The sequence below is a fragment of the Salminus brasiliensis genome, chromosome 21, assembly GCF_030463535.1.
Source record: "Salminus brasiliensis chromosome 21, fSalBra1.hap2, whole genome shotgun sequence".
Lineage (NCBI taxonomy): Eukaryota > Metazoa > Chordata > Actinopteri > Characiformes > Bryconidae > Salminus > Salminus brasiliensis.
The window spans coordinates 13,322,371-13,336,707 of NC_132898.1; the positions used below are offsets into that span (position 1 = coordinate 13,322,371).

Here is a 14,337-nt window from a genome sequence, read left to right on the forward strand (position 1 = left end):
ACTATGCTGTATTCATTTTAAACACTGTGGTGATGTTAAATTATACTGTATTTGTTTTAAACACAGTCTGGTGAATAAGATTATACTGTATTTGTTTTAAACACAGTCTGGTGAATAAGGTTATACTGTATTTGTTTTAAACACAGTCTGATGAATGTTTGGCTGTGTTGTTTTTGTTTTTAAACTCATTGTGAGGAATGTTAGATTATGGTGTATTTGTTTATACTATATATAATGTTTTGGTGTATTAGGTTATGCTGTATTTTTATACACAGTGTGAGGAATGTTAGGTTATGTTGTATTCGCTTTAAACACACTTCTGTCAAAATAAGTAATAAATAAACTGGACATTTTGTCTATGACAGTACTGTTTGGATACCAAACATTGCAGAACTTCTCTAGGTATCAGCATCGTCAACAAAATCTGGATGAATTAAATTAGGGGAGGATAATTATCATTTTATTATTTTATTATTAATTCCTATTTTAAAGCTGTATGAAAGAACCTGCTGAAACTTTTCATACTGGTGAAGAGGAGTTTTCCATACTTGCAGCTTCAATGCAAGAAGCTTTTCTGAGTAAGCCCATTTGTATGCATGGGGCATAGCGGCCATTCCAAAGTGCACACAAGGTCCAGGGCTAGTGGGAAAATTTCAGGCATTACTGAGAGGCCTGAGGTTGGGAGACTGTTCAGAAAGACAGAGACTGCCTGTCAAACTGCTAAACACAACGTCAGCTAAACAAATGAAAAGAAAATGAAGTGACTGTGAGCGGAACCTTACCTAAATAAGGAGAGATCTGGAGGGGTTTGCTGGCGGCTGAGTAATACTCCACTGCTTTCTTGAAACGGCCAAGTTTTTCATCAGTTCTGGACTAAGAACAGCAAGCAAACGAAAATAAATGCTAGTTCATTCAACTTTCCCCCCAAAACAGCTCAGAACTGGTGTTGCATGAAACCAGGGTGTAGCTGTGGTGGGCCTCTCAGGCTCTGCTGTTTGGTGGGCCTCTCAGGCTCTGCTGTCTGCTGTTTGAACCCGAGACTGCTGTGTGACTTCATACTCAACAATGGAATGAATTTTTACATAATAAGCGGTCAACATTTAAGTGAGACTGGGCAAGTTATTAGTGTATGACCTCACTTAGCTAGGTGGCTTGGTATTTAACCATGATAATGGCAAATAAACATTGGAAACTGTGTGATGAATTTCCATCCTTACAGGTGTGAATCTGCCAAAAAGTTCAGCTACAGTCATACTGCAGTGCTATTCTCTCACAACTGAAAATGGTATTAGTTTCTTTACGGATTCAAGTAAACCTTTAGTGTGATAGACTGTTATCAGTCTCTACTGTCCAGGGTAAGATGTTTACTAGATTTTGGAGATTTTGTCCATTCAGCGACAAGAGCATTAGCGAGTCCAGGAAGCTGGTACAACACAGTTCCACTACACAGCAACTGAGACTCGCCTCAGAGCAAATCCCAGAGCAAAGACTCGATTCTGACTCACAATACTGTACTGTGTTTAGTTATTTACCATTGTTATAATGGATTAGAGCAATGTGTCTGGGACATATTTCTTGCTAATATCCCCAACATGAAATTGTGGCTCTGCCACTAGTATAAAAAGGTGAGTTTACCTGGGAGTGCTTGAATATGTCTTTAGCGATGGCTTCCAGGTTGTTGATGTCCGGCAGGTTGCGGACGTAATCTGCCACAGCCCTTATCACCACGTCACACGGAGGAAGCACAAGCTGGTGGGCGCGAACCTGTGTCAAAACAACTACCCATCACACCTCTAGCAAAGAGCCCTGCTCAAAAATGTGATGGGTGTCATAGGGGTACATATCTGGCTTGGTATTGGTATGCAGGTGCTTTTGAAAGATCAGTGAATTCACGCAAGCATTCAATATTTGAGACTTTAATTATTCATACAATTATAACTACCACAGTGAGAGCCTTTATTGACTCAAAGCACTTTAATCTCTCACTCTTGGTCACTAACAGCTTTGTCTGCATACTCATACACATTTACATACGCATGCATATAGTACCAGTCTAAAGTTTGGACACATCTGAAAAGCCTAAAGCTTTACACTTACATATTTTACATTTATTTCAAAGACAAATATAAAATATCTATGTATTATTATTATTATTATTATTATTATTATTATTAAGGACTGTCATTTTGTTAAGTGCGCCCCAAAAAGTACTTTTAAGCAGCCAACAAGTGCTTAAAATATGTGGAACTTCTTCAAACCTGCTGGAAAAGCATCTCAGATGGCTCCCCATGAAGCTCCTTGAGAGGAAACCAAGACAATGTAAAACTACACCTAAAATACATCTAAAAAAAATTTATTTGTTGTCAATCTGTTGTTTTTTAAACTTTTATAATTAACACTGCATAATAAAAAAATATTATTTTATAGTTTTGTTGTTTTCTCAACAACAAACGTGTTAATAAAAGAGTTGGTGTGTCTAAACTTTTGACTGAAACTAATAAAGATCACGGCAAAAAAGGCTACAATGAACATGTGGATCCCACAGTGAAAGTGGAAAAATTGAGCTAAGTGCTGTCCATGCTAGCCCTTACTGAACCAATAAAGCCATCTGCCAGGCAGGTCGGTGCTGCGGAAAAACTCCAGGGCAAGAAACTCAGACTGAATCTCTCCTTCTATTCTCCACACCCTTATGCAACTAACCGCTCTGTAACACTACAAGACACACTGTTTGGTGCAAAGAGTCCAGAAGGATGAAGTGATTTCACACGGTCCCGATAAGTTAGCTGCCAGACCTCATTTCAGTCTGGTTGTCACGGAAACCGGTCACTGTGGCTCACTACAGAGGTAATCTAATAAGAGTGCCAGCTTTATTTTTGTTCCTTTTTGGTCCAGAAAGGAAAACCTCCAGAGACAGTCACTACACAAACATCTGTGGGTGTACACAGGGACAAGGCTCAGCAGCAAAGATGGCTTGAGCGTGTGTTAAAGACAGTGCTGAGGGACAAAAAAAAACATGAATAGGACAAGAGTACAATGGCATACATGACCAGCTGTTACTGGAGGCTAACTGTACCTTCAGAGATGCTAAAGGGTGCTCTGGACCAAGTAAACTCCAATGAAAGGCCGCCAGATCCTCATCAGGCAAAATGTGATTCCCTGCAAACATCATGCAATGAGAATGAGAATTATAACTATAATTAATAATACCTTCCTATAGTTTAGGGCATTTTTTACAGACATAAGATTAGGCCTACACTAAAGATTCACTACTGGCTATGCAATTTAGTCAAAAACTAGGCTTAATCCGTGCCTGGGAAACCAGACCATATATTTATCTCTTGCAATGGAAATCAACATAAAAAGGTATGACACATTTCTATATCTTCTAATACACTAATACACACTAATAGACACATTTCTACTTCTAATAAATGCCTTTAGCTACTTTAAGTTGAACCCATTGCTGATGCACACACACAGCTAGTTCCTGGAGTAGCAGATAAACATGAACATACTGGCACTTTGCCTAAATCCAGATGTGGGCTAGAGGGGTAACCCCCCCCCCCCCCCCCCCCCAACATTGAGCTGTGGAGCTGTGGAACTGTGTACTCTGGAATGATGGTTGGTGTTTCATCCAATACTTTTGGGATGAGTTGGGAAGTTGGGAATGAGGTGAGGTGGTTATCATCCAGCATCCTGACCTCACTAACGGTCTTGCAAATGAATGCAATCAAATTCTCACAGCAATGCTCCAAAGTCCAGTAGAAAGCCTTCCCTGGACAGCAGACAGTTTATTTTGTAATCCCCTTCAGAAGAAACAATGAATGAGCGAGTGTCCCCATACTTTTGTCCATACAGTATTCAGTCCCAATTTTCCAGTGTTTGCATACATATGTACAATGTTAATCTATATTTATCGAATCAGTATTGGAATCAGCAGATACATTATATGGCCAAAAGTTTTTGGACTGTATTGAAACTGCTGATTCATTATTTATTAAAGAAAAGAGGGTGTGTCCTGCTTTTGTTGGGAGTAACTGTCCGCTGTCCAAAGTCTTTCTACTAGATTATTGAGCATTGCTGTGAAGACTTAACTGCATTTATATATTGCAAGAGCATCCTAACAAGAAGGATAATCACCACCCTACCTCGTGCTTGTTCCCCAACTTTAGAGGGGCTTTATACCCCTCTAGCCCATGCCTGGTATAAGGCATGGCGCCAATAGGTCCATGTTTATCAGCTCCACAGAGTCCTATTCTATTAGCAGTACTCTACAGGGACTAGACAAACTGTGCATGTGCATTTACTCATCTTACATAACAAACCACATCCACATTATAGTAATTTTAGCAAAAGTCAAAAACTGCCCAGAAACTGCTGAGATATCTGTAAGACAAGTCAAGGTTAGACTGATCTCCTCATTGTCGTAGTGTATACCAAGGGTTAGACTAATAATTGGCAGTCCTACTGCATATTCACTGGTCTCTTACATAACTGACGATGACATAAGGCATCAGATATTTGGGTGGTTCCTGACTACGGACTCACCTTGACTATTACATAATATAAAGTAGTAGTAATAACACTAGCATCAGTAGTAACAAAGCAGCACAAGCTTGCTTCAGTGTTCACACAGCTTACCTAAAAGTGAAGCGAAAATGACAAAGCGATTTGGATTGAGATCAAGCTGCTTGGCAACTTCGTGCATCAGGTACTGGCTGGTGGTGAGGCTTTTGCCATTGCGGCTGAGTTTCAGAGCGTGGGCGCTGAAGTAGTATGGGATGTTGCACAGAGCATAGTCGGAATCGTAGGCCACCAATCCATGGAAGCCATTCTCTCTACATAAGGCAATCACTTCCTGGTGATGATCCTCGATGCTCTGCACAACCTAAAGAAAGAAACCCATCAAAATCAGAATCAGTTAATACATTTAACATGTGTATGGCGGATGGTATAAGCAAGTGGACAGCAATAAGTACAGTTGTGAATGGGATTCAGTACTTTTGCTGTTCCAAACCTGTCTGCTGTGTCTGTAACTCCAGCCCAAGTAAAGAGGAAATACTGAGGATCCTTCCTTCTATTACATAGCAGTGGGAGGCAATCTTCCAACTGTTAACGCTCTCATTGGTGGCCGCAGCAACATACCAAGCAGAGAAGCCCCCCGGCTCATCTCTGAGGCCCAACTCCACACGCTAACCTACTGAGAGACCCACTGATCGTGAGGGTGGATCTACTCTTTAATGCAATTAGAACACCACAGTATGCAAACAACCAGCTACAGTCATCAACCCATTCCAGCATCTTCCTATCATGCACCATACTCCTCCCGCCTGACTTGTAATAGGGAGAACAGCACCTCTACCATTGCTACTCTGGGCTCGGCACACTGCTTACTGCACCATGGAGTGTACCTTTCAGTAATAACACTCAACCGTCTCAGTCCACATACTTCTTTCTTTCATGCAATGGTTTTGTAACTCTTAACTTGTCCAGAAAAGCATGTTAGCGTGTCCTTTAGGGTCGGATTAAAGCGTGAATTCCACTTTCTGACTGTAGGAGGAGCCCAGGATCCAGAAATGCCAATCTTCTCATAATACTGCTTTAAGCTAACCTTCACATAAGCAAGGGCAAAAGGCTAAGCAAAGGCTAAATATAGTCGATGGGGCAAAACAGAGTGAAAACAGACAAGGAAACCAAAGACCAAAGAGGTCTATGAGTTTTTTAAGGTCAAAACAAGTCATATATGATAGTACTTGGGTGATGTTGAAGCTCTCATGTTTTAAATCTGCATTCCCTGAAGTTTTCAGAAGCATTTTTATAAGCTAGTCATTAATTGATCATTTAAGTTAACATTCACCCCCCAAAATAGAGAGTATGGCCTTAGCCTGGCACTGGAAAGCCCTTATTTGGGCCTTAAACACTTCATTTCTGTGCTGCGTGTTATCCATAATGTCATTCAATCCCTTAACCCTGTATTACTAAGGTGTATTACTCAGTTACTACAGGGACTTCTGTACAAAATAGTGGGACTATAATTAGTTAATAGAAGTTTGTGATAACACTTTCAGTCCATCTGTTTAAGGGGTTAATTATGTGTCTGCTGTGGAAACTTGTATTGTGAATACAATTAAAAATACGATTTCTGAAGCAGGTCTGCTCATTAGCTGTTGATCATGAGAATATAGAATTGATATTGATCATCCAGATATGTAACAGGAAACTGTTATAATTATGTTCAGATATTGCCCAGAATTAGACTGACATTTGTTTGCGATATGAATAAGCCCTGATTATGGTAACCTTGTTATGGAGCTGCTACTCTTTTTCAACACCCATTCAATGTAGTTTTGGCATCCCCTGACTACAACTATGTTCATAGTGCTAAATATCTGTTATGCCCTCCTGTTTTGTTTTGCTTCTGGCAATTTTGGCATCTCCATTAAATGAAAAAATGAGATATTTCTTGGCGGAGAACTCTGGTCTACTGCATCTTCCTCTCACCTCCGTTGGACACTCAACAATCAGCCCCCTATGTCAGACTACAGTTCTGACACCATCTGCTTACTGCAACCAACCGCAGTCAATTTCCCTTGTCCATTCATACTTATTCATAGAACCTTTCCACCAGCATTTCTGCATGATTTAATGGTTAAAGGTAAAAGTAAAAGCCTTTAATTACATTTCAAGAGCAAAAATAACAGAATTCCAGATATTATCTATGGCGTCGGTCATTCCAAGTTCCAAGGGACCCATATGTTCCTTCAATTCCTCTCATACCTATATAACCTACCTTCAGAACCATGTACCACATATTCATGGTAACCACCAAATAATTTACAGACGTTACTAAATAATGTGGTTTAATAATAACTGATAAATATGCCTGCAGATAAACAGGGCATTGTTTGAAGATCAGGGATTGCAATCATGGTTTTTAAGACTGCAAACCCCTCAACTGTTAAAGAAGAGCATTCATGGTTCTGGATTCTTTACGAAGCTATGCCTCCTCTTCACATTTCACCCATTTCGGAAAATGGCCCACAGACTTGGTCTAGCTCCGTCAGCCGTGTGTGACGTCCAATGGAGCCTATGAGGGCGGCAGCCCCTGTAGTGAGCAGCCTACTGGAGCAAAGTAGAGGTGGGGAGAACTCAGCCAACTCACTGCCTGTATCCTCGTATCATCTTATATCTCCCACTGGTTTCTAATCGGACTATTTTTGGCTTTTAAAGGGGGCAGACATCTCTGAACGGTCAAAATCCACACTACAGTTCTGTGTCAACCCTGAAGTGCTCAGACCTAGAAGCACTCACAATAGGAATAGCATATGGTAACCTTATCATCCTTTAATGTGAAGAGGCCTTTCTGTCCCTTCTGTATGAATGAAAAGAACAAGGAGAGGCTGTTTAAATGTGGATTATGTAACCTGACTAACCTGACAAGACAACAGTCCTCTCACAGGCTGATCATTAGACTGATTACACTGATCACTCTCATACGTTTCAGCATTTATTTCTGTCAACTGAATAAAAGCCATCTGGCCTCTGTGGAAGCATCTGGATGCAGGTTACCATCAAGCTCGGCCTTGCTTGGAAAGCTTAATAGCCTGCATTAAGGCCAAGTTAGCCCATGCTAACTGGCTAGCTAATTTATCTGACAGTTGCAGAGACTGGAGGATGAAACCCCCATCCAGCAGAACGGCTGGTTATCTCAGATAATACCAAACCTTGTCGCTTTCAGATTTTAATCAGGCATTTAAACGTGTATTAACAGTAAACATGAATAAACAAGGCCAGGCTTGGGGTTTTTTTAAGTGGCGCTACTAGCAGACCTGCTTGTTAACTGTCGTGCTAGCTGGCTAACGTCGCTGAGGGGCTAACACTGTCAAACTAACCGACCTCGATGCCTATTTTGCAACGCGACCACAAGAAGGATGACTTTGGCACCATAAAATAGACACGACACGAGATGACAAGTGAGACGTGACCAGTATTACAGCCGCCTAGCGCGGCCCTTACGACCGGAGTGAACCGGCTCCTGCTGGGCGAGCTGGCAGCTATCTAGTGTAGTCTGTAACTCTGAGGCCAGTCTGGAAAACAGAGCCGCTCCGCTCCTACCAGGTGGTCTACCAGGTGGTCTACCAGGTGTGTTTTCTTGCTCTAACACACCCGATTCATGTCCAGAAGGACCCAAGACTAATGACCGAGTGATTCCGGTGTTGACTCGGGTGTGTTGAACTAGGGAAATCTTCAGATCTGCAGTGAAATGCTCCTCTAGGACCAGGATTTCCACACGCTTGATCAGAGCTACAGTGATTTGGCTTCAGCCCTGCAGTCTTCATGCACTCCACAGGTTCTCTACAGGTGTTTTTCTGATTTTAATACACCTGATTCAGGTAAACACCTAAAACAGCTAAAGAAGGGCTGAATCTGGTGTGACTGGAGCTGCTGAAGCTGACCGCTGCCTCCAGACTAGTGGTGTTTACTCCTCACACACACACGACTCCTGAATCAGTGGGCTTTAATTGAGCAGAACCAGGTGCGCTAACGCAGGAATAACCACACCTGGTGGACGAGCCGAGGTGCTGAAATCGTGAGCTATCACTAAGATCCTGAAGGTTACTGAAGGCAGAGTGAGCTCAACTCTTAACGTAAACAGTAAAGCAAAGTCAGTCAGTTCTCCAGCGAGGCCAGACCCGAGCGCGACCGGCTTACTTACTCCTATCCGGAACCTGAGCAGCGCCAGGCGAATGCAGTGGGCCATGCACACCGGGGGCAGGAACCAGACTTTGGGCGGCGGGGTGCCGCGGTTCTGGATGTGGCTGACGATTTGCTGGGCCGTCTGCCTCTCGTTCACCTGTCGCTTGACCCACTCGTGGAGACGGCCTTTCTCCAGGGCGCCGTTGAAGCACACCAACAGCTCGATGTTGCCGTTGAAGCAGGCTTTGGCCAGAGCCGCCAGGTATCCCAGCATGTGGTTCCACTGACCCCCGCTCACCCAGTCTGTGTAGAAGCCGCCGTAGAGTCGGTGAAGGCAGTTTTCGGCGTCCACCAGCAGCCTTAGCGGGGACTGAGGCGGCCTTTGCCTGCCGCCCCCGACCAGGCTCCCCCGGGCTAGCTTCTGGAGCTCCACAGGCACCACGGCGCTTGGGCAGTGCTTTTCGATATACTCCTGGAAACCTTGGACACCCATGATTAGTATCTTGAGACAGCAGAAAAATAAAATAGAAAAAGAATTAGCTAACAGTCGAGTTGCAATGAAAATCCTAAAGAAACAGGGAGTTGTTGCAAACAAGCAGCCTCCCCCTCCTCCTCCTCCACTGAAAACCAGAGGGAACCAAATATTGCTGAGGATGGAGGTGATGGATTCAAAAAAATGGAGCAGATCAGGCTGTCACGGATGCATTATTTGTTGTTTTTTGGTGAGTTGTTGATGTGTTTTCTTTTTTTTTTTGGTTCATGGCCGCTGGCCGCCATGTGCAGTCCTATGGAGCCATGTCTGAGGGAGAGAGAGAGGGAGAGGGAGAGGGAGCACAGTGACGCATGAACGAATCGGTTCTTAATGAACCGATTCACAATTCCCACCTTTGTCCTGTTCAGTTCCCTGTTCATATCTAACTTAAAGGGTAATTACACATTTTTTTATTTTCTGCTAAATTCAGTCATTCAGATGGTTTGATGTGAAATGGTTCACATCAACAAACTGATTTGAGTGAGCAAGTTTCTCTAGAATAATCAAACTTCCTGCAATGACAGTGTTTGTCTTCTCCATTTAATGAATCTAGGACATTAAATATCAGTGGAATTCCCCATTAACATCTGTGTCGAGTGATCTGATCACAAGTGGATACCGAGCCTTTCCCTGTGTGTGGAATGTGCTGCAAGACTAGAGGAACGGTACCACCCATATTTACTACGACAGTCAGTGTATTTGTGGTCAGACAGAAATGTCCCCCATGCCCTTGTTTGTGTACATGTTCAGGCTGTTACAAATGCATGGACTGCTAACACAATTCAGAAACAAACGAAGAAGAGAAGACATAAAACACGAAGCTGCTCACAGTTTCTTGTCCCTGACCACCTCTAAATGTGCTTTGGGAGACTGGATCATATGGCATCTGTAACCTGCACTGAAACCCAACTACATCAATATCACACACTACAATCACAGGTACTTACTACATTGTAATACACATCTATTGCACACACAGCATATGCATTATATTTTCAAATGATAATGGACACCTCTTTTAATGAATGCATTCAGATGTTTTAAGTTGTGCAAGTTGTGCAAATGCACATACAAAGCTTGTTTAGTCCCTGTAAAGAACTTTGGAGCAGATAAACATGAATCTATTGGTACCATAAATCCCCCCAGCACTGAGCTGTGGAGCTGTGGAACTGTGTTCTCTGGAATGATAGTGCTCCATCCACTACTTCTGGGATGAGCTGGGAGTTGGGGATAATGTGGTGTGGACTTTACTAATGCTCTTGTTGCTGAATGCAGTCAAATCCTCACAGCAATGCCCCAAAATCTAGGTGAAAACCTTCCCTGGACAGTAGAAACAATGACTTCAGGAAAAGCAGGATAAACTCTTTTTTAATATTCCTGATTTAGGAAGAAATAATAAATGAGCAGGTGTCCCAGTATGTGTGTCCATATAGTGCATGCTGTTTGCCTTTCAATTCCAGATTAATGCATAGTCTTACTTTCTGAAAGTCATTGTATATGCAGGTGTGGCCATCACTGGGGCCTGTTGCCATGGGGAGGGGTGCAGTGACCCGGACCTCATATCCTTTATTGGACCCCCTTATGTTGCCACTAACACAATTTTACACGCATACCTCATAATGTTAATATGACTTCATAATTGTTTAAAATAAGACATATATTATATATTAATCATAAATTCATTATATATTTAGATTGCTTTAAAAATCAGATTGCACAACTCATCAAGCCTTGTGGAATTCATGCCACTATTCTAATTAAGTATATAGTGTTCCTAATAAAGTGCTCTGTGGGTTTATGTGTCTTATGAAACTATGTTAATATAAAGATAGTTGATGATGAGTTCATCATGAAGTAATGTCTTACTGGCGTCTTACGAACTATCCTTAATATCAGTGCTATAAAGTGGTAAGAACATATTTCAGCCATTAGTAAACCCACTTGGTTCAGATGTCTCTACCACCTGTGCCTCGACCTAGACACGTGTAGTTCCAGTAAATGCTAGTTGATTTCTTTAATAGAGAACATCAGACTCAATCAAGTCATTATAGACCTATGATAGGGGAGATGACAAACTTCACTTGGTGAATCAGTGTGGACGTCAGAATCAATAACTGCGGTGCATGGAGGAGCTGAGAATCAATAAATCGGTTAAATCAGACATTTGGCTCAATAAAACAGACCGTTCCAAAGAATCGGTTCGGTAAAGTGAATCGAACGCTCCATCATTAGTGACGCAGCGCGTGGGGAGGAGCCCTGACGGGGCGCTTTAGCATCACATTAATGGAAAAAAAAAAACGTTAAAGGACCAGTCCAAAGATTTCCCCACAAAACAGCCTTTTTCCAGCTTTCGGTTTTCCTACAACAGCGTCGGTGTGTTTTCGTGTGAAATGCAAGATTTTACATGTAGACATGGTGCAGATACCCCACGCTTTTTGGGATTTGCCGCTTATCATTAAACACGATGGTGTATTTCTGCCCTTAATACTTCTGAACGACGACTGAGAGAATAACCACTAACACTATATGCTAAGATACGTCAAAAGCTGCTTATTGTAAAACCCAAAATATTCATATTAATTATGTTAAGTTATGTTGCTCTGTTTCCTGAACCACTTGTTTACAGCAGACTTCCCGGGAGCGGAAGAGGGGCTAGTCACCCCGAGAGCATTGCCCCTTTCGTCCTGAGGGAAACAGGATGATCACCATCGTCAGTTTCAGGAGCTCTCTGCAACGCCATGGCTGAGGAGGTGTGTCTGCTAGATACATCAGCTGACTGAGTGAGAAGTGTCTGTCTGCAGAGCCTCACTGTCAGACCCTCACCGTCAGCTCCTTTCTAATACGCCCCTAGCGACTCCTTTCAGAATTGCAGCCCCAGTCCGGTAGGTCAGGTGACCCTGCAGTTCCTCCACCAAACGCTAGGTGGAAAAACATCCACAGGTGTAGAACCGTGAACACGGGAGCCTGTGTGAGAGTGCTGTGTTGATTGACCTGCAGGAAGACTTTGCGGTTTGCTGTAAAAATGAATCCAGGATTAACAGTCATTTATAAACAGAAACAACATCGATCTGTTGCTGTGTGAAGTGAAGGGGGACCAAATTCTGCCAGGGAGTCAGGATCAGGCACCTGGCAGCAGTTGTAGTGGAAATATCAGTTTATGTATGGACACATATGTGCTGTTATAGATAGATACATAGATAGATTTTTATTGATCCCAAATGAAATTTAGCATCCAATACAGCACAGCACAGTAATGCAATGCAATTATTACAGAAATAACAATGAATAGAATAAGTGCATTTGAAACCAACCAGAGATGAAAGTCTGTGCAGTTGATGAAGCAGACAGATGACAATACAGAATAAATATGTGCATATATTGGTATTAAAGCATTTTTGTAGTGTTGAACTTTTTCTGTTTCCTTGTTTTCCAGGTGTGACGTTAGTAATAATTAAAATCGCAGCGTTGTTAGAAGGCTTCTGACACAACATTCCTAGTTGGACAAATCTAAAGTAACTTTCTCAATACTAGAAATACAAGAAATAAAATACAGTGCAATGAAAACATTGATAAAACTGATACATGTCACACTGACATTACATTGATAAAAAAAAAAATTATATGACCAACTTGCATTACTTTTATAAATATTCCTACCAAATGGGAAAAGTCCATATTCAGTTGCGAGAATTAAAAACGTAGAACATCACAGATTATACGTACTATAAACCAAAAGTGGTTAATGTTCAGAAAGTTCACCAACATTCTACTAACTCAACATTTCTGGCTGGGCACCCTCTCACTCAACCACTCATATTTCAAAGGCTGACTCAGGGTGTCACCACAAGGGGGCGCTTTTAGCTTTTAGATTATCCTTTATTAATCCCACAGTGGGGAAATTCTCAGTGTCACAGCAGAAATGGATAGCAAGACACTCAGTTACAAAAAACAATAACAAAAGCAATAACAATATTATTTACAAGTTATTGCAAATGACTCTTAATTGCACATGGGGGGAGGGGGGGTATTGCACATAGTAATTTTGCATTGAGGGATCTGTGCGTAAGTGTGTGTGTATGTGGTCCACTGGGAGCAGTGCTGGTTGTGGAGTTGATTGTGCTGCAGCAGGAAGGAAGGACCTGCGATACCGCTCCTTTACACACTTGGGGTGAGTCTCATACATGGGGTGGGAGCTGTTCTCCAGCATGGATGCCAGCTTGGCTGTCTTTCTCCTGTCTCCCACCACCTGCACTGGGTCTAAGAAGCACCCCCAGGACAGAGCCGGTCCTCTTTATGAGCTTATTCAGTCTTTTCTTATCTGCCGTCAAGATGCTACTCCATAAAAGATGGCAGATGCCACCACTGTCGAAGAATGTCCTCAGGAGTGCGCCCTGCACTCCAAAGGACCTCAGTCTCCTCAGCAGGTAGAGCCTGCTCTGTAGTTTTAGTTGATGTTTATGTGATTTTAGTCATTTCAGTTTATGTCTCCATTTGTTGACAAATATGTGCAAATGCACACACACACACACACACACACACACAGACACACACTTGTCTAGTCCCAGTAAAGAAGTATTGCCAATAGAATAGGATCCTGTTGAGCACTGCCCGTATGGGGCAGAGGCGGCTCACTGGTTAGAGCACCAGGTGATTATGTGTTCAATACCCAAGCCGTGAGCAAGGCTCCTAACACTCTCTGCCCCCAGGCTCTGCAGCAACAGCTGCTTTTAGCTGTCTAGTTGAAATAGAAATGTATTTATAAATTTATTTTTAAATTAGTTTAGTTTCAGCTGGTGTTTACGTGAAACTATGTATTTTAGTCATTTATTTAAGTATTTAGGAATTATTTAGACCTGAAATAATATCAGTTTTATAATGATTTCTTCTTGTGAAATTTGGATGCCCAGAATGAAGGACAGGATTGTTAGAAATAATATACAAATGAATTAATAATAATTATTTTAAACTAGAAAATATAGTAAATACATTTTACTGTGTGTCATTTAATAACTAATAATAAACACCTGAAAAAAAAGAAATGTTTAAAGTCTCTTTTGGTTTATTTATATAAATGTATTTATAACTGCACTAATCTCTCTCTATGCCTG

The 14,337-nt window shown here is 41.9% G+C and overlaps 1 protein-coding gene across 2 annotated transcripts in view; it reads right to left on the reverse strand.

The window, feature by feature from the left end:
- Window positions 1–9,515, reverse strand: part of LOC140543431 (constitutive coactivator of PPAR-gamma-like protein 1 homolog) — a 30,304-nt gene extending 20,789 nt beyond the window's left edge. For both annotated transcript variants that reach the window (XM_072666555.1, XM_072666554.1), the window contains exons 1-5: window positions 8,717–9,515; window positions 4,642–4,888; window positions 3,074–3,156; window positions 1,636–1,764; window positions 783–873 (exon numbers count right to left, since the gene is read on the reverse strand). In XM_072666555.1, coding sequence (XP_072522656.1) covers window positions 783–873; window positions 1,636–1,764; window positions 3,074–3,156; window positions 4,642–4,888; window positions 8,717–9,190 — 1,024 coding nt within the window. In that variant the 5' untranslated portion in view covers window positions 9,191–9,515. The remainder of the gene's footprint in view (window positions 1–782; window positions 874–1,635; window positions 1,765–3,073; window positions 3,157–4,641; window positions 4,889–8,716) is intronic.
- Window positions 9,516–14,337: the final 4,822 nt, after the last annotated feature.